Raw genomic sequence first — 20631 nt, 5'->3', positions numbered from 1 at the left:
TATGAAAAAAATTCCATTTACAATAGCTTCAAAAAAAATTAAATACCTAGGTGTAAACCTAACAAAGGATGTGAATGACCTCTACAAGGAAAACTATAAACTTCTGAAGAAAGAGATTGAGGAAGACTATAGAAAGTGGAGAGATCTCCCATGCTCATGGATTGGTAGAATCAACATAGTAAAAATGTCGATACTCCCAAAAGTAACCTACATGTTTAATGCAATTCCCATCAAAATCCCAACGGCATTCATTAAAGAGATTAAAAATCTACCGTGAAATTTATATGGAAACACAAGAGGCCACGAATAGCCAAGGCAATACTCAGTCAAAAGAACAATGCAGGAGGTATCACGATACCCGACTTCAAACTATATTACAAAGCAATAACAATAAAAACAGCATGGTACTGGCACAAAAACAGACATGAAGACCAGTGGAACAGAATAGAGGACCCAGATATGAAGCCACACAACTATAACCAACTTGTCTTTGACAAAGAAGCTAAAAATATACGATGGAGAAATAGCAGCCTCTTCAACAAAAACTGCTGGGAAAACTGGTTAGCAGTCTGCAAAAGACTGAAACTAGATCCATGTATATCACCCTATACCAAGATTAACTCAAAATGGATCAAGGATCTTAATATCAGACCAGAAACTCTAAAAGTTGATACAGGAAAGAGTAGGAAATACTCTGGAATTAATAGGTATAGGTAAGAATTTTCTCAATGGAACCCCAGCAGCACAGCAACTAAGAGATAGCATAGATAAACGGGACTTCATAAAACTAAAAAGCTTCTGCTCAACAAAAGAAATGATCTCTAAACTGAAGAGAACACCCACAGAATGGAAGAAAATATTTGCCAGCTACACATCAGACAAAGGACTAAAAACCAGAATATACAGGGAACTTAAAAAACTGAATTCTCCCAAAATTAATGAACCAATAAAGAAATGGGCAAGTGAGCTAAACAGAACTCTCTCAAAAGAAGAAATTCAAATGGCCAAAAGACACATGAAAAAATGCTCACCATCTCTAGCAATAAAGGAAATGCAAATTAAAACCACACTAAGATTCCACCACACCCCTGTTAAAATAGCCATCATTAGCAACACCACTAACAAAAGGTGTTGGCGAGGATGCGGGGGAAAAAGGAACCCTCTTACACTGTTGGTGGGAATGTAAACTAGGACAATCACTCCGGGAAAAAAATTGGAGGCTACTTAAAAATCTACACATTGATCTACCATATGATCCAGCAATACCACTCTTGGGGATATACCCAAAAGACTGTGACACAGGTTACTCTAGAGACACCTTCACACCCATGTTTATTGCGGCACTATTCACAATAGCCAAGTTATGGAAACAGCCAAAATACCCCACTACTGATGAATGGATTAAGAAAATGTGGTATTTATACACAATGGAATTTTATGCAGCCATGAAGAAGAATGAAATGTTATCATTCGCTGGTAAATGGATGGAATTGGAGAACATCATTCTGAGTGAGGTTAGCCTGACCCAAAAGACCAAAAATCATATGTTCTCCCTCATATGCGGACATTAGATCAAGGGCGAAAACAACAAGGGGATTGGACTTTGATCACATGATAAAGCGAGAGCACACAAGGAAGGGGTGAGGATAGGTAAGACACCTAAAAAACTAGATAGCGTTTGTTGCCCTCAACGCAGAGAAACTAAAGCAGATACCTTAAAAGCAGCTGAGGTCAATAGGAGAAGGGGACCAGCAACTAGAGAAAAGGTTAGATCAAAAAGAATTAACCTAGAAGGTAACACACATGCACAGGAAATCAATGTGAGTCAACTCCCTGTATAGCTATCCTTATCTCAACTAGCAAAAACCCTTGGTCCTTCCTATTATTGCTCATACTCTCTCTTCAACAAAATTAGAGATAAGGGCAAAATAGTTTCTGCCGGATATCGAGGGGGTGGGGAGCGGTAAGGGAGAGGGTGGGGGAAGCGGGGAGAAATGACCCAAACATTGTGCACATATGAATAATAAAAAAAAAAAGTCATGAAAGTAGAAGGAGCGCTATTTGGAAATGTGAAGGGGACTGCAGAGGGGGAGTACAAGAGAGTATATTGTGGGGAAATATGGCCAAAATATATACATGTACATAGATACATATATCATAATGAAATTCATTATTTTTGACAATTAATTTGTGCTAATAAGAAAAGGGTATGGAACTTAATAGTATCAATTATAACCTAAAAGACATAATTCCTTTTTATATATTTCTCTCTAAAATCTTTTTTACCAATTTGTTGTAAGTATAAAGAAAGTAGGTATAATTTAGTGGACAAAAAAGTATGTTATTTACAAAATGCACCTGTATTTTGTGTTTGTTCAATTTCTTCAATAAAGTTGCTGAAACATACAATAATTTTAAGGTAGACTGTGGGAAAAATTTCAATGCAAATGATCAACTAATTGGAGAAAATGTGATAGCTCAGAGCAAGTAGCTACAAAGTATAATTATTGCAGTCAACTTCATACTTTATTTATGAAGACCACTCATACATCACAGAGTATGGCACATGGTCAATGATCAAAACCTATTTGTTAAGTAAATGGAGCCCAAGTATTCATAAATTTTGCCCCCTTAAAATGCATTCATATGATAATTTACCTGAAAATAACTTAAAATTTTATATCAGTCACTCTAGCATGATATATGTTTAAATGTTCTTACCAATTCTCATTTTTATTTTGGCCAATAACATGACATGAGGAAGATAGATATTTTTCAAAGGCTGCAATGGATTTGCATATTCAGTGTTTGATAAAGGAAATTCAATTGTTTCTCCAAAAGTTAGCATCTATAAAAGAAAAATTGCAATGAGCAATTAATTAGTTAATATGGTTTGGAATAAGAAAAAAAAATTCAGAAAAGCAAATTTCTAAATCTTGTAAACATAAAAGTATTTTCACCTGTTCAATAAGAATTCTGTGAGCCTGAGTCAAAATATTTAATTTTTCTTGCTTTGAAGAGGAAGACTGCTTGAATTTCTCAGCTTTTGTTAAGTCATCCAGTAGAACTAGGCTTCTTGCCAGGGTTAACCATGATCGAGGAGAAATAAATTCACTTCCTTCAAGCAAATGTATTATATCCTATTAAAATAAAAATGATTCCATTTGATAGGACCTTTCTCAATTCACTGAAGCAAGAGCTGACCATGTTGACTATTATGCAGTCAGTACAATTTAAAAGGGATTTAAAATTCCCTCCTTTTGTTAAAACCCAAATCTTTCCTAAATACAAGCATTACCAAGGTTTCCTTCCTACCTGAAGATTTCTTATAATGTCTGTCTTTAAATGCTTTTCTTGTAGGCCAAGGATTACAGCTTGCATCAAGAATTCAGCCTGCAGCTCTGTGTCGTCTGCACTTTTTGCTTCCATACACACTTCATTGATGAGGCTCAAACAATCTGTCAGATCCTTCTCTACAACACACAAACATTATTATTTTAAATGCACAAAGAAAGCTTGTGTGTGACCTTCCTAATGTTTGTCACAGGACAACTGTGTTAGGTTGAAGAACAAGAGGATATTAAGAAGAAAGATAAATGAAACATGGAACAGAAATGTGTTATAATATAGGGGAAAGTACTTTAGGATAATCCAGTGCTAAAAGAGGAATAAAATTGCATGAAATGATCTAATTTAGGAGATGGGTGAATAGATGGGTATAGAAACAGATAATTACCAGTCAGTGCAAGAACTACCATGTATATGTGCCAGGCTATTATCGAAGACTATAAATTTAACCCATTCAATTCTACTAACAATCCTAGGAGAGAGAAACAGTCATCTCCATTTTACAGGGTAGGAAACTGAGGCACAGAAAGTTTGAGAGGCCTGGCCAAGAAAGACTTGGTAAGGAAATGGCAGACTCAGAATTTCAACTCAGGTTTGTGGCCCACAATCTGTGTTCTTCACTCCTATGCTTAGCCATCTTCCTAAGTGACAAGGAGACTTGGGCATATGTGTCTTAAAATCTCCTTGCTGAAAACCTTTGGTCCTTCCTATTATTGCTTATACTCTCTCTTCAACAAAATTAGAGATAAGGGCAAAATAGTTTCTGCCGGGTAGCGAGGGGATGGAGGGGAAAGGGAGGGGGAGGCGGCGGGGTTGGGTGGGGGGTAAGGCAGAGGTGGGGAAAGGGGGGAGAAATGACCCAAACATTGTATGCACATATGAATAAAAAAAACAAACAAAATCTCCTTGCTGTTACATGGTAACATGTTACATGGTAATCTCTTACATGGGTAAGTACCATATATGCCATTTTCACTGATACAAACAACTGCTAGAAATGATTACTTTTATTTAGCAACCTGAAATTTTAACTATGGAAACAGATCAAGCTAAAATATGAATATAAGTAAGTCCTGATAAAATTCCCTTCACCTATGTAAAATTGTTACAAAAAACATTAAGAAAATAGGACATTTATTTGTACCTTTCACAATTCCAATGCCACGAATCTGGGCGACAAACGCAGTCACCAGGGCTAAGCGGCACCTCAACCACAGATGAATGTTGAAATACTCTCGGGCATTTAGAGAAATAGGGTCTAAAAACTCATCATCTTTACCCTCTGTGGCCTAAATAACATTAAAAAGATGAAGTTATCTTTCCATTTCATAATGTCAAAGGTCCACTACTCTATGGAACTTGGGGAAAGAGGAAAAGGAAAAGATAATGACAGAACATCAGTAATATTGCATACTATTAGATGTAAAGATAGAGGATATAAGGAAGTGTACTGAAAGCTGTTGAAAAATTGGGAGGGATGGGAGGTAAAGGGATAAGGGAGAGTATTCGAAGGGATTGAACAGACCAAAGTAAAGCACACCCACAGAGGGCATACATTGAGACACCCCTTTGAACGTCAACTCAAATATTAATTATGAAAACCAGGACTGTAAAATTGGTACAGTATGTGCAGGGGTACTAGTGGGAGCGGGGAGGGTAAAGGAAGGAGATTAAGGTGACAGTATATGGTTGATGGACTTCATATACCTACGTGAAACAGAACTAAAAAACCTCTTGCAAATGCTTTAAGTGCGGTGAGGAGGGAGCTAAAGGGGAGAGATGATGGGGGCAATGTAAATAATGTACAATATAAGACTAATCAGAATTGTTACTACGAATCCCCCCATGTAATGAATATATCCTAATAAAATATTTATAATTTAAAAAAAAAAAAGAAGTGGATTCTCCAGCCCCAGTCTGGCTTTCAGATGTCTGCAGCCCTAGCCAACATGCTAACTGCAATCTCATGAGGCACCTTGAGCCGGAGCTACCCAGCTTGGCTGCTCCCAAATTTCTGACCCCCAGAAAGTGTGGAATAATAAGTATTTTTTCGAGGTAAATAGAAAAAAATAATGTCAAAGGTCCAACCTAAGACTAAGCATAAGTTAAGAGAAGCATTGATATTATTTCACTGTATTAAATTCTAAATTTAGAAATTATTCTTGCATATTCTATGAAATATATATTAAACAGATAAATAAAACTACCCACTATTCTACCCAAGCCTCTATTAACATTTTGATACTAGTTTTCAGCTTTTCTTCTCTCTGTTTCAAACTATTGAAAAATAGTTTTTGTAGTCTGAATTTTGCTTTGCAAACTATATTATCAGCAGTTTCCATGTCATTAAAAATTTTTGTAAACATAATTTTTTACATAATAGGAACTGAAACCTAGAGAGGTTAAGCATCTTGCTTAAACTCCAGCATTTTTTGGCAGAGGTGGGACCTCAACTTGTGTCCTCCCAAATTTCAAGTCCCCTGTGTTACATTTCAAACACATTTTACAACTGATGGCCATCCTTGCTATTATACTGTACACACAGGTGATAAGTGTCCAGAGTTACTGAGAAGGAGGTGCAGAAAAAGCTTTTTCTAATGGACATCGTGGGCACTTGGGAACTTTAAAATCATCTAGAACAATCCCAACTTGTTCTAGAATTTCCTGCTATTTGTCTCTGACAGCTCATCATGTCCAACCAATCAGCAAATGCTGTCCAGGAATGGCTAATGGAACTGGATGGGAGCTAGCATGTTCACAGACAGGTGGCAGACAGGAAAAGTGAGTCATTTCTAGGAATAAGAGTCAGCCATGAGCAGAGGCTCACAGGCAGGAGAGTAATTAGAATGGGCCAAGTACTTGAAGACTCCCATATTCAGATTAAAAATACCAAAAAAAAAAAACCCATCAATAAAAAGCTTACATTTTCTGCAACTAATGAAAAGGCCACCCCCACCTCATTTCAGCATTTCGCAATCTTAACACTCTTATATTTAGGCCAGATTATTGCTGCGGCAGGGGGAGGGGGAGGGGCTGTCTTGTACATTACGGATGTTTAGCAGCATCCAGTGCCTCTACCCAGTCAATGCCAGCAGCACCTCCCTCTACCTGCAACAACTAAAATGTCTCTAGACATTGCCAAATGTCTCCTGGGAGGTAGAATTACCTCTGATTGACAACCATTGGTATAAGTCTATTTTCAGAATTAGATTGCTTCTTAGGATTGTTACTGCTTTAATATAGTTAGAAATGAGTCTCTATTTAGGACAATTAGTTTTACTAATCTGTAATGATGCTGGATATTAGCAATTTTATTAGTAATGCTTGAAATAATGAGCAAGGATTCTATGCAATGGACCTTTTTATTTTATAATCCCAATCTTATATTATTAAATTCTGTGGTTTTATCAAAGTCCAATCACAGAATTTCTGACCAGTTGTCAAATAGATTTGAGAACTTAAGTATGGAGGGCTTTAACCATGAGAAATCCAAAGCAGGAAATAGCACAGGAGTCTTGCTGGCAATGCCAGGTAATAAACTCAAAAGTAGAAAGTAAACAATTTTATTTTCTGGCGAGATCATATCTAGACTGCTACAATGATACATCTGGATGGTATTTTAATGATTATCATATCCAATTCCATCAGCTTACAAATGAGGCTACAAAATTTTAAAAAGAAATTAAGAGAGTGTCTCAAGATATTCCAGTCAATAAATATAATAAATGGAATTAAAACATAGATCTTTTACCCTGAATTCCATGTTTTTCCTACTTCACTCCTTTAAGTCATCCAAATAACTAATTAGACAATTTCCTGGCATGCTTATAGTTATAAGTATTTTATGGATAGATAAAAGGGAAATTTATACATACAGAAGTCCCTGAAGAGCTGGAACTCTCTGTGTCATCCTGTGCTGTCTTCTTTTTAAAAAGTTTTGAATCTTGGAGAAGTTTAAGTGTAGAATATACTATTGCAGCACTAAAATAGAGAAAATGTTTTAAATGTAAAATGAAACAGCTCTTGTGTGCTATTTCATAAGTCTCTTCTTCCAGAAAACCTCCCTGCACCCCAAGACGTCCTCAAAGGGAATTCTGTGTTTCCTCTGTATGCCCCAGTAGCACCCTGGTCTTACCCTGCTATTTATGAGACTATTTAGTCTTATTGTCTACTGAAACCCACCATCCATACAGTGACTGGGATGTAATAGAAGCGAGGAAGTATTTTTTAAATAAAAATAAGTGAATAAGAGAATAAATGAATAAAATTTTCTAAGATCTAAACCCAATATTATTGATACCCTCATTCATAAAATCAGTACATAGTATTTTATATACATTAAAATGTGGCTCTCCAATTTGTTTGTGGGTATAGAACTATGTTACTTAATTCTATGCACCTGGAAACTCTTCAGCTAAATTGCTGCTTTATCAGTGTCTAGCAGTGCCAGAAAGCAAATGTACTAAATTAAGAAAATAGAAGGCAGAAGATCAGAATATTTTGCTTTCTGTTGCTCCATATATAAACTTTTCTGTGCCATAAACCATTATATCCTTTTCCCCTGTAGAATAATACATTTATAATTGATTTCACACTTTTTCAAAATATTTTAATGATATATATTAAGAGCTGCTTTCCTTTGAAAAATCAATTCCAAACAAAATTCAAAATATAGAACAACCTGTATACCTGAAGATGCTCAATGCAATGTGACTTGTAACACAGAAAGATTGGATGAAAGCCAAATGGACAATGTATCCATCTGATTCCTTACTTGGTATCTCCACTTGAATAGTTAATAGTTACATTTAACAGATGTTATGAACTGAATTTGTCCCCTAAAAAAGATATGTTGAAGTCCTACCCTTCAGTACCTCAGAATGTGACCTTATTTGGAAATAGGTTCTGTGCAAGGAAAATCAAGTTAAAATTAGGTCATTAGGGTCCAAATTCAATAAAACTGGTGTCCTATAAGAAGGGGAGATTTAGACATAAACAGACATGTGCAGAGGGAAGACACAGAGAGAAGACCACCATGTAAAGGAGGGATACATCTATAAGCCATGGAGCAACAAGGACTGTTTCCAAAGCCCAGAAGCTTGGGCTAACCGAGTGGCTTAAATGGTGGAGTGCCTGACTAGCAAGCCTGAGGCCCTGACTGCAAAGCCCAGAAGCTAGAAGAGGCAAGGAAGAATTCTGCCCTAGAGTTGACAGAGAGCATGGCCCTGTCAACAGTTTGATTTCAGACTCCTAACCTGTACAACTGTAAAACAATAAAATTCTGTGGCTTTTGGCCACTCAATTTTTGGTATTATGTTAGGGCAGCCCTAGGACACTGGTACCAGACGTTAAAAGCAGAACCCATGCTTCTGCCTCCTCCATCTAAACCCCCTCCTCACCACGTTCTCGGTCATCACAATTGCTCCCTCTCTGTCATCCACACTGTGTTTAACCATTCAACAGGTTCTGTTGGCTTCACCTGCAAATATGGCACTATGCAGGATCTCCATGCCTCCTCCACTACTCACACCTTCATTTAAACCACCATCGTCTCCAGGCTGGAGGACCACCACTGCTTCCCAGGCAGTCTCCTATTGCTCCTTCCCCTACAGTTCTGACTCCCTACAGCAGCTACAGTGAACGCAAAATGTAAATCAGCTTCGCTCATTCCAGAGACCTGCTGCAACACAGCATACCATCTCCTTTGAGTCTGTTACCAGGATTTCTGTTGTAATACAGGGTGCCCATGAATGCTCATAAGGAGGTGTGCTCCTTGTTATAGCCTCAGAATATATAGATATGCTCAACTTTCAGATCACATTTAAAGTCTTTTTTATCAACATGTTATATTAAACATTGCACTAACATTATTATAAAAAATTTCCTCTTTTTTTCCTATATATCTTTTTTTTAAATTTACCACCTGTCAGGTGCTATATTAAGCACTTTCTGTGAATTAATTAATTTACCCCCCCACCACAAATTTAAGGTAGATGCTATTATTATCTATGTTTTCTAGATTAGGAAATGGAGAGCCAGGAGGTTGTTCTGTCATCATCAGAGTGCCTGTGCTGGCATTGCAGTGGATTTGTGCTCAGTCCAAATAATGGTGCTTGCATAACTAAACGCAAGTGTCAAAGTGCCCAACGTCACCTAGCTATAAAGAGAAAAGCCAGGGTCAAAACTCAGGCATCTTTAGTCCTTATGCTATGATGCAGCCTCTGCCTCTCCAGGGTCCTAACAAGTTTAGTTTGGTAGATAGTGCTACAGTGTTATTTGGTGATATTTAGGATTGTTAAATAATCACTGCTGATTGCATCTTTTATCAATATAAAAGGTCCAAGCCTTTTACCTTACTTTCTACTTAGCATAAATATTAACATTGCCAATTGCTTTATTTCTTTACCTTTTGTTTGTATCTTGGATCTTTTTATTTTTAAAAGTGTCCGGGTCATTTTTTGACATGTGGCCTATAATACAATTTTATATTTATTACTTTGAGTGGAGTTCCTCTTCTATTCTCGTAGGAAAGGCATCAAACATCCCCATCCTTCTGGGGCATTATTCTTCTTCTGCTCCTCCCTGCTCTCCTTGGTTCTTAGCAAGGGCCTCCCTGTTCTTCCTGCCTTCTTGGCCAGGTGCTGAGGCCAAGGATGGGCAAGCTTACTCTGATCAAATAAAGCTGGCACACAGACTGAAAGACAGACGTGGGAATGAGGGAAGCCCAGGGGGATTCCAGCTTCTGACTTCATTTAGCCCTCAAGGACCAGTCTTTACCTCTACTTTCCCCTACTCTAGTCATATGAATCAGAACTGAGTTGGTTCAAATTGGGATTCTCAAACTTGCAACCAAAAAATCCTGACAGATACATAAAATCTCAACAATTTTACATTTATTGTCATAATTAACATGCCTTTTATTCTATTATTTTACACTATGTTTACTTTCCTTCCCTTTTCCATTGTTTTGTCTTTGCTACAGGAAAATTTTGCTTTTATTCTCCCACACTGATATGAAAATATATTCTAGTTTTGAGTCTAACACCAATTATTTTTAATATCCTCAAAAACATACTTTTGTATTAATCTGTTTTAAAAAAATAATCATTTCTCGCCTTATCAAAGTATAAAATGAAACAAAATGTAACATGAAGCATTTAGTAGCCTTTCATTACCCTCACTTCCATATCTGTTTAGCTATTGTGATCTGCGATGTTATCTTTAGATCATAATTATTATCTCTATGTTTCATGAGCTTTTTCAGGGATCCCCTGTGACACATGCGTTTAGTTATGCAAACACCATTATTTGGACTGAGCACAAATCCACTGCAATGCCTGCACAGGCACCCTGATGATGACAGAACAACCTCCTCCCCCTTAGCTCTTAGTCAGAAGACTTAGATTTCATTGGCTGGAATACTTCTTTAATCTGTACAGTGCTGGGGTCCCTGCCCAGGTTTTTGGATGGTGGACCCCTTCTGAGGTTTTCATGTTTCAGCAAAGATGAAAGGTCAAGTGTTCCTCCTTCTTCCCTAGCCCACTCTGCTTTTTCTTGCACAGGGGACAGTAGACATAGATTATCCTTTGCAGTTCTCATATTTGGGTGCCATTTGGAAAAAGAAAAAGGTTTCCCCACCTCTTGGAAAAGTCTAATTGTTAGCTTTCATTTTTACTATTCTGAAAGAAAACTATCTTCATGGATCCTTATGTCTTTCACTGGGAAGCTGAAAGAGCACCGATCAGGAAATACCCTGATAGTATCTTCAGAGGGAATGCTGCAGGCTCAGTGATTCAGCACCTGCCTAGCAAGTGCAAGCCCCTGAGTTCAAACTCGCCAGGAAAAAGAAAAGAAGAGAGTAGAGGAGGGGTAAGGAGGGGGTGAGGAGGAGGGGAGAGAAGGGGAGAGGAGGAGAGGTGAGAAAATTCCTGAGGGAAATTCTGTACCTCAGTCATTGCTTTACCTCTACTTTGTAAGGGGATGAAAATTTTTCCATGTGTTTATTTATTAGTTACAGTTTCCCTTTTGGATGAAAGGTTTATGGCATTTCACCACTTATCAAGTGTCTTTTTATCCATTTTATCAGCAACTATGCATAAAAAGTAAATGAATTATTTGTCAAACTTGTAAGTACAGTCTTGTTCTCTTACATGTTATGGATATATGCTTTTTATACTCATAATAATTAAAATATTTTTCATATTAAAGCAATTGACATTTTTCTTTATACTCAGTTCTAATTTTAGAAGGCATATATATAGAGAGAGAGAGAGAGAGAGATTGATTCAATTTTTTTTTCTTAAATTTTATTCTGCTTTTAATAAAACTTTTTAAATTCATCTGGGATAACCCAATTTTTAGGAACTTGTACAGCGGAGGTAGACAGTTCAAATCCCACTTTTGCCATGTATTAGCCGTATAATCCTAGGAGCTCCAATTATCAATTTCTTCATCCACAAAAACAGAAATGATGATAATAACAATATAAACTTCATGAAACTGAATTACATAAGGATTAAAACAGACTTTTATTCTTTAGTTTGTTCAAAAATATATACTGAGCACCTATGGTATGCCAGGAAAGAATCTAGGAGCTATGAATACAGCAGTAAACAATATAGATGGAAATCCCTGTCTTCATGGAGTAGACATTCTACTGAGGGGGACCATGCTTAGCAAGAAGGAGAACTTGGCAAACAGGTGGCATATAATGCATGCCAGCTATTGTCATTATTAGTGTACTGAGCTAGCCAGAGGAAGTGACCAAAACTAAATTGATTTTTTTCTAAGATGTTAGCCAGCATTCCAATCTTTTAGCAAACTTTAAATTTTAAGCCCCCAAGATTTTGCTGAGACATTAAAATAGTTGAAATATTTGTAGACTATTTCTGAGGTATTATTTGTGATTAGCTAAACTTACTGTTTTTTATTTAAAATAAAACTAAACAATCAAGCAAGGAAATAAAGACAAACATAACTGGGGTTCAGGGTGTGTACAGATATAGTGTATGCCACCCTCAGTCTTCCACCCTCAAGGCTACACACATTTCAAAGTCACCTTGTTACTGAACAGTTTCAGAGGCTAGGACATCATGGCTTCCTTAGCACTCTGGAAGAAGAAAAAATGTGCCCATTCCATTCTTCTGATCTAGAGCTCAAATTTTGGTTTCAATAGAAATAAATTTCAAGCTTTGGCATCTTACTAACCCAAAAACTCAAGAATAAAGTATAGGACATAGCAGTATGCTGTAATTCACCTGGTACTGCCTAGTTGCTATGTTAGTCTATTTTCTTTTGCAATAAAAAAAAATACCTCAGTGAGTGAAACTTACAAAGAATAGGGGTACACTTAGTTCATAGGTCTAGAGGTTGGGAAGTCCAAGAGAAAGCACCACCATCTGAAGGGCCTGCACTGTAACATGGAGAAGAGCATCATGGCAAAACAGAGCAGGCTTGCTCAGACCTCTTTTCTTATGATGACACTAATGCCACAGGTTAGAGTCCCACCCTCATGATCTCATCCACCCTAATCCCCTTCCAGAGCTCCACCTCCAAATACTAATAAAGGAATAAAGTTTCCAATGCATGAATTCTGAAGAGCAAACTTTCCAGCCATAGAGATTATGCAGTGGAAAATTTCTAGTTCTCCACTACACTAGACAGAAAGCATAGAAGGACTACCCACTACCAACAGTCTAAAATCCCAAAGGAAGCTTCATTCTGATACAAAATTAAAAAGGCTCAGAGTTCTTTCCCACTTAGACAATAAATTAACTACAAAGGAAAAGAGGGAGAAACATTTATGTAAAAATAAAAAGATGGGATACTGAAAGAGACAGCCAGAAGAAGTAGAAATACAGTATGAATAATTTGGATCCCACTTATTTCTTATTAACATTCATGACAAAAATGGTCAGTTTGTTCTCATAAAATCCATGCAGCTCACTCTACCTGTCACCCCAGGGAATGTGCCTTTCAATTTCCTTGACACATAATTTTATTAGAAGTATCAAGAAATGTCAAGCTAACCATCATTTGGAAAAGGGACTGTCCAACACTCTCAGCAGTGCCCAAACAGAAGCTTGTGGGGGTAAAGTTCACGGAAGGAAAACTCATTCATCTTGACAGTAGGCTTCCCCCAAATGACAACTCTGCTCCAGAAAGGCAAAAACACCAAAGGTTTTGCAGGTTCTGTCCCAAGGGCCAGATTCATGTATTTAAAATAGTAGTAAATCTGATATATTTGCACATTTTCACATATCTACGTGAACTTCAAATTAAAGTTCTATTATGACAATCTTTTCTGTGGCCATTTTGCAATTTTTAGATTCTCTTTAAAAGAGAAACTAAGAGTAAGTTTCTCTTACTCTCTAAAAAAACCAATCGTATCTTCTATACCATAAGGTCATAAGTGAAAGAATGAAGGTTAATGACATATATATATATAGAGAGAGAGAGAGAGAGAGAGAGACAGAGAGAGAGAGAGAGTCATTCTAGGGCTGCTATTACTTTCTGGGATTTAGTTTGCAGAAAAAGAGTTCAATAGGAAATCATATATTATTATATATTAAAAGTTTCTTCTTTCAAACTTCAGTAGGAAAAATAGTATATTATTAGAAGTCTTTCACTAGTATTATAGTCTAAGCCTATTTTACCATCAGTAAGTTACCATTGTATTCTTAATGGTAACTATAAATTCCACAATACTGTAAATGGGCAGGCCTTTGGCTTTATTTTGGCACTCATTTCCACCACTAAAATTATTGGGAATCCAATAGAATGCCATCAACATTTGCCATATCAGAAATTGAACTGACCATTTTTTAACTTCTTTAATATTCAATTCTTTTTAAGATAGAAAACCAGGCAAGGGAGCTTATGCCTACAATCCTTGCTACTTGGAAAGAAGAGATCAAGAGGATTGCAATTTGAGGCCGGTCAGGGCAGGGAGTTCATGAGACCTCAAACAGCTGGACACAGTGGTGTGCATCTGTCATCCCAGTTACACAGGAAGCTGAGATTGGGAGGATCACAGTTCTAGGCCAACTCAGGACAAAAAGTTTGTGAGACCCCATCTCAAGGGGGAAAAAGTGGGCATAGTGGCTTGCACCTGTCATCCCAGCTACAGCAGAAGGTGTAATATAGGAGGATAGCAACCTAAGCCAGTGTGGGTAAAAAGCAAGACCCTATCTCCAAAATAACCAGAGCAAAAAGAGCTGGAGGTAGGCATGAAAAGACACATGCTTAGCAAGTGCAAAACCCTGAACTCAAACCCCAATACTGCCAAACATAATAATAATAAGCCCCTTATGTATTAATATAACACATTTTATGCAAGACAATTATTTTTCCAAAATTAGTGAGAAGAAGAATCCCATTGTTCTGTGTAATGTCTGGCTGGATCAGTAAGAGACAGTATACTTTTATACCTGCTTATACATTCAGTATGTTGTGAGTTATTATTTTGATTGGACTACAGGATGATCAGGTCTCACACAAATAGTTGCTGAAATGGGAGACGAATTTTAATGGCCTCTTCAAACAGCTGAATATTTTTCTTTGATACCACACTGAAATAAGTAAAATAAGTGATAGTTTCTTAAATTTTCTGCCATGTTAGAATTTAATCCCACACACTGATGAACTTTTCCTATATTGCAATATATTAAAATTTACTGCTCTATCTTGTTAACAAATTTTGAAACACTGAGCACTGGTCATTTGGAAAACGCTAGCTCCCTGAGTTGTACAGACACCCCACAGGTTGAAATACTTCATCACACAATTTAAACATATTTTTGTTATTATTATCACTATTATGATCAGAAAAAAATTCTGAGCAAACTGTCAAGTTCTTGGCGGTAAATAAAAATTACCCAAAATTCTAATTTTCCTATGAGAGTTCAAATTTTATGACTGGTAACAAATATGAACAGTTCTGTTCCTAGAAATGGCATGCTCATTTTGCTCATTTTCAAGAAAATGTCTGCCAAATACCCAAGGCTGAAAAACCAGTCTGTCACTTATTTTTTCAAATAAAGATGGTGATCCATGAAAAGAGCATCTTATTCTCCTCTCAGTGCAATCACCCATGTGTTCTTGCCCAAGACAAGCAGCTGCTTTGATATGCAGCAGAAATGCTTAGGCAAAATTCCCACCTAAGATCCCCAGTAAACACGGAAAATGTACATATTCAAGGCCAGGGATTTGTAAATGTAACAGTTTCTATCACTTCATCAAGAACATTCTTAAATGCAACTGACTGTTTTAAATTGCAAGTGTGCAGGATTAAAGAATGCAATGACATCATTTCTGCCACTGCTTTATTCCTGGTGGGGTAACAGAAGTTTCACCATTGTTGCTTCTGTAGCATCAGTGCAAATAATACACTGAAGGGCAAGTAGTACCTCAGTTACTCACAAGTAAACTGGAGTCTGCAGGAACCCCCTACCAGAAAAGGTCTCAGAGACACTCCCAGTGATGTAGACACAGTACACTGTTACTACTATGCCAAACAGAGTTTGTAGATTTTCATTACTGCTTAGAAACCACAAAAATTACAAATCCTCAAAATTCATACTGTCTTTAGTGTAAAATCAGATTTAGATGTGTCTCAATCAGACACAAGTATACCACATAAATCATGAGGCTCGCAGAAGGATTGGAACTGATTTCAGAGGACAAGGAAAGGAGTCTCGCTTAGGGTTTCTTGGTCACTACTGCAGGGTGGCATTGGAGCGAGGGTTCCCACACATGACCTGGATTCGAATGGCTTGAATTTCTCACCAGCACCAAACAGTGACTGGACTGGACTTTCCTATGTGTTTGCCCAAACAGGAGGTAGAAGAAGAAGAGAGTGGTGGGACCTGAAAGTTATCAGCCACTGAACACAGAATCATACTCTCTGTGACAACCACACAACTTTAAGATGGAAACTTGTCCTCCCCCAACCCTTCTCCCAATAGTCTCCGTAGCACTTACCATTTTGGGCCATACTATATAATTGACTGACTTATCATGCTTAAAACTTATTATTGGCCTACTTATTATCCATTAGAAAATAAACATCACGCATCCATAACTTCACAACTTTTGGCAATATTATTATGTATTTTGTCTATATTGTACATGTGAGCATTGTGACACTGTTACATCCCAAGAGCTTAGAACAATGCCTAGCGTTGTAAGTGCCTGACATTATTTTAGTGAGTCAATGAGTATATGAAACATGCACTACTAAACAAATTGCTATTGAATCTATTCGAGGCCCTCACAATGGAAGTGTTTCTCAGAAATGATATGAGAAATTCTTGAAGCTATATTTCTATATTATTAATAAGGAAAAAATCACTGTAACAGTATAATTTTTTACTACTTGGTTGTTCATATGTTTGTGAGTACATGGATGGAGAAATTATAGTTTCTACTTATCTTTATATCCTCCCTGGCAGTGAGATAGTTAATGAGTAAATGAAAGAATCAATGAGCCAGTTAAATGAAATAGCTAACATGAACAACTGCAGCCCATTTGAATAATCAGCCACCTGAAAGAGCTTCTTAACTAGTTCAGCACAACATGTTCAGATGATGTTACTTTTTAAAAAATAGTTTCTTTGCCATATTTCAATTTTTTAATTTATTTTATTTATTTTGCTGTACTAGGACTTGAACTCAGGGCCTTCACCTTGAGCCACTCTAACAGCCCTGTTTTTGTGAAGGGTTTTTCGAGATAGGGTCTCATGGAACTATTGCTCCATCTGGCTTCAAATAAATCCACCTGATCTCTGCCTACTGAATAGCTAGGATTACAGGTGTGAGCCACTGGCGCCCAGTGGCTTTGGTGAGTAAGAAAAGAATACTCCAAAGGCTTTATTTGTAAAAAGCAATGAGGAATTTAGGTTCAGTCTTTTAAAAAAAAAAATTAAAAACCAAAGAATTGTTAATTTGTTCATTCTATGTATGACATTACAAATCCTAGTTCGGTGCTTTGTTGAGAACTTGTTTTTGGTGCAATAACTCCCCTGAATAATAAGAAACAAATATGCCCCATAGATCTGAGAATTTCTAAAATGTGTACCTGTTCTGCTCAGGAGGAGACGCACCTGTATGCCGACCGGTGTCTCTGCAGGGCAATTGCTGCCAGCTGAAGCCTGGCCTCTACCACAATCTCCAATTCGCCAGCAGAACACTGCGACAGGTTCTTGTGGTCTGGATGCTCCATCTCTGACATGAGGAAGTTTAGCTTGTCTTCAGCTTCCATCAGTAAAACTGACTGCGGAAAGAACGCTTTACAATCATGTCAATTTAGAAATAATGTCTCCTTCTAGCAAATATTTTTCATGTACTAAGAAGCAACAGTGAATGGAAGACCAAAAAGGAAATCTGTACCTAATCATCAAAGAAGAGAGCTCAGAAAAGAAAAAAGGCAACAGAAGATGAGAAAGTAATGGACAGCATAGCAGGGACCTCAGTTGTCCTTTATTGTATGGATGGACAATGATCATTAGTCACAGTAGTTAATAAAGTTACCATAAACACTGATGAGTGAATACTAAACCACTGCTCCTAGGGAAAACACGGAAAAAGGTTCCTGTGTGAAAATGTGATCCTTCTGATCACATTTTCATCAACTGATCAGTACTTACCTTGTTTAATGTGTGTTTATATTTAAGGACACATTATTTAATGTGTACTGTTGATTAGTTAACCACGAACTCACAGCTAATGGCACTAAAACTCAGATCTGAATGAAGCTAATTTAACACGGGTATTTTTCACTATAAGGCACGACACAGCTTTCTTTCTCTTAGAAACCCTAAACAGCACTTCAACATAGGGACCTTATAAATAGTGAAATCACAAACAAAAAAAGCACAAAGTCATTGTGCTGGCTGAGTGTCACTAATGCAAAAATCTGAAATCCAAAAAGCTCTAAAATAAAAACTTTTTGAGCACCTGCACAACACTCAAATTTTTTCAGATATTGGAGCCAGGTGTGGTGAAACATGCCTGTAATTCCAGCTATTCAGGAGGCAGAGACAGGATTATCACCATTTGAAGCCAGCATAGGCAAAGTTAGTGAGACCCTGACTCAAAAAACAAAATGTAGAGCTGGAGACATGGCTCAAGTGATAGAGCTCTTGCCTAACAAAAAACAAAATGTAAACAAAAGGGCTGGGAACATGGTTCAAACAGTAGAGTGTTTGCTTAGCAGGTGTGAGGCTGGATTCAATCCCTAATACAGAAAAAAAAAAAAGTTTCAGATATTGGAACATTTCAGATTTTGGATTTTCTGATTAGGATGTTTAACTGGTAAAGTATAGCAAATATTATAAAGTCCCTAACACTCCAAAATCTGAAACTCTTCTGTTTCTAAGCATTCCAGATAAGGGATGCTTAACCTACACACAATAGTCAGGAAAAATATAGAAAAGAACACATGTTGACAGTATGAGAGTTGAAACCTTGACTGGTAATGTAGACACGTTTTCCTATGCTCAAATTTTTCTATGCTCTGGGCTTGTCCATGAATGACCAAAAACGTGCTACAACTATTGATTTTGAGGTTACAAGTAATTTTTAGCAGACAGGCAAATTAGCAAACAGAACCTATGAATAATGAGGAAGGGTTGTATTTCAAGTTAAACTATGGTTACCTCATTGGTAATGTGAAGATAATGAGGTTTCATAATAGACAATCAATAGCAAATAGCAATCTGGCTTGGCAGAAGACAGAGATCAACCAATCTTTCAAGTAATGGGTCTCCAAAAACTTGTTTGTATAGAGCAGTGAATATCATATAAATACTAGGCCAATTTAGTGTAATGCTTAAGAACATTGATTTCTTAATCAAAAAGACAGAGGTCCTATTCCCAGAATTGTACTTTATTACTTGCATGACATTAGTGAATTTCATGTACTGTTTAAGCCTCAATTTTCTCATGATTCAGCACAACGTAAATCAAAAATGATTAATACCTACATCACAGAGCTGTGAAAATTAAATAACCATGCAAAATGCCTGTCAAGGTAAGAACTGAATAAATGGTAGTTGCTACTGTTGCTGTTGTCATCACCATTATTAGGAAATGAGAAACAGGGCATGGAATACCTGAATCCCATCAAACAAACCATATCTGCAGCAGCACCTTAACCAGGTTGTAAAGGCAAAACCTTTCTCATATCCACCTTGCTCATTGGAAGTCTCCTCTAACTCTGGTCCCAACACAAAATTTATACAAGAAAAGCTGCCTGGTCTTCCAAGAACAAGCACCACCTTGAAAGTGGGCCTCTCCAAGATCTAATCATGTGGGCGTTGTGATAATTTTCTGTGGTTCAAAAAAACTTTCAGACTTACCTTTAGCATGCCAAGAGTTAGGTCATCTTTAAGTTTCATAAGCTGATAAGGTGAGGTTCCATTATCCTTTGGATATGTCTCTACAGAGATATAAAATTTCGAAAAGATCAAGGGTACCTACGGTTAGTTTCAATATTAATTGTAGTTTCTAAAATCCATCATTCATTGGAAACTATTGGTGAATTTCATTTAAAAAATCACCACATATTTTATATCAAATAGTTCCTAAATATATATTAGAAGGCTGAGTTTGATTCTTACAACAAATGAGATAAATCTGAAAGGATGTTTTTGCATGCTTGCTGATGTTATTCAAGTTATTAACTACTGCTACAAAGTAACAGTTCCTCTTCTGGGGCCCCAGGATCACATAAAGCCCTCAAAGTATTCAGATATTTCTAACATTTCGATAAGACATCCTTCGAAGCATCAGTGCTATTTATATGCACAAGCCCCTCACTCTAGAGCAGAGAAAGAGAACACTTAAAATAGCATAATCTGCAATACTCAAGTAGCCCTCTCAAAAATCTCCACTCAGAATCTGAAACTCACCCTTATTCTGAACCAGTGAGAAGCAAAAGAATTTAGATCATGGTCTTTACCTATTTCAGTCAATGTGGCTTCTAGACTATGGGAGAAAACCAATAACCACGAATCATCTGAATAGAAATCACTGTAAAACATAGCCACCAAAAGAGACCAGATTTGTCAAATGAAAAGAAAGATTCTAGATAACAGGGAACTTAGCACACTGACTTCTTCTCTTCCAATCCCAAACTCCTTGCTTAGTCTCCTAAATTAGGAAGCTCTAGATTTGAGGGTTGGATGAATAGGAAGAAGGACTAAAGATTTTTCTCAAAACTGTGTTATTTAGGGAGATCAAATTCTAGCATGGGAATATGAGGTGCTCTATGAATCCACTCCA

General features: G+C 37.0%; 1 protein-coding gene across 2 annotated transcripts in view; it reads right to left on the bottom strand.

The window, feature by feature from the left end:
- The window catches only part of Cfap54 (cilia and flagella associated protein 54), a 210157-nt gene that overhangs the window by 17904 nt on the left and 171622 nt on the right, over positions 1 to 20631 (bottom strand). The window contains exons 50-56 of one of the 2 annotated variants that reach the window (XM_074084168.1): positions 19707 to 19786; positions 17451 to 17620; positions 7224 to 7329; positions 4493 to 4637; positions 3316 to 3473; positions 2961 to 3140; positions 2722 to 2848 (exon numbers count right to left, since the gene is read on the bottom strand). In XM_074084168.1, the coding sequence (XP_073940269.1) occupies positions 2722 to 2848; positions 2961 to 3140; positions 3316 to 3473; positions 4493 to 4637; positions 7224 to 7329; positions 17451 to 17620; positions 19707 to 19786 (966 nt within the window). Of the gene's footprint in view, positions 1 to 2721; positions 2849 to 2960; positions 3141 to 3315; positions 3474 to 4492; positions 4638 to 7223; positions 7330 to 17450; positions 17621 to 19706; positions 19787 to 20631 lie in introns of those variants that run through there. The other variant, XM_074084170.1, reaches the window with a different exon arrangement.

Source organism: Castor canadensis, chromosome 8 (assembly GCF_047511655.1).
Source record: "Castor canadensis chromosome 8, mCasCan1.hap1v2, whole genome shotgun sequence".
Taxonomy (NCBI): domain Eukaryota; kingdom Metazoa; phylum Chordata; class Mammalia; order Rodentia; family Castoridae; genus Castor; species Castor canadensis.
Note: the sequence above shows the minus strand (reverse complement) of the source record. Positions and strands in the feature narration are given on the sequence as shown.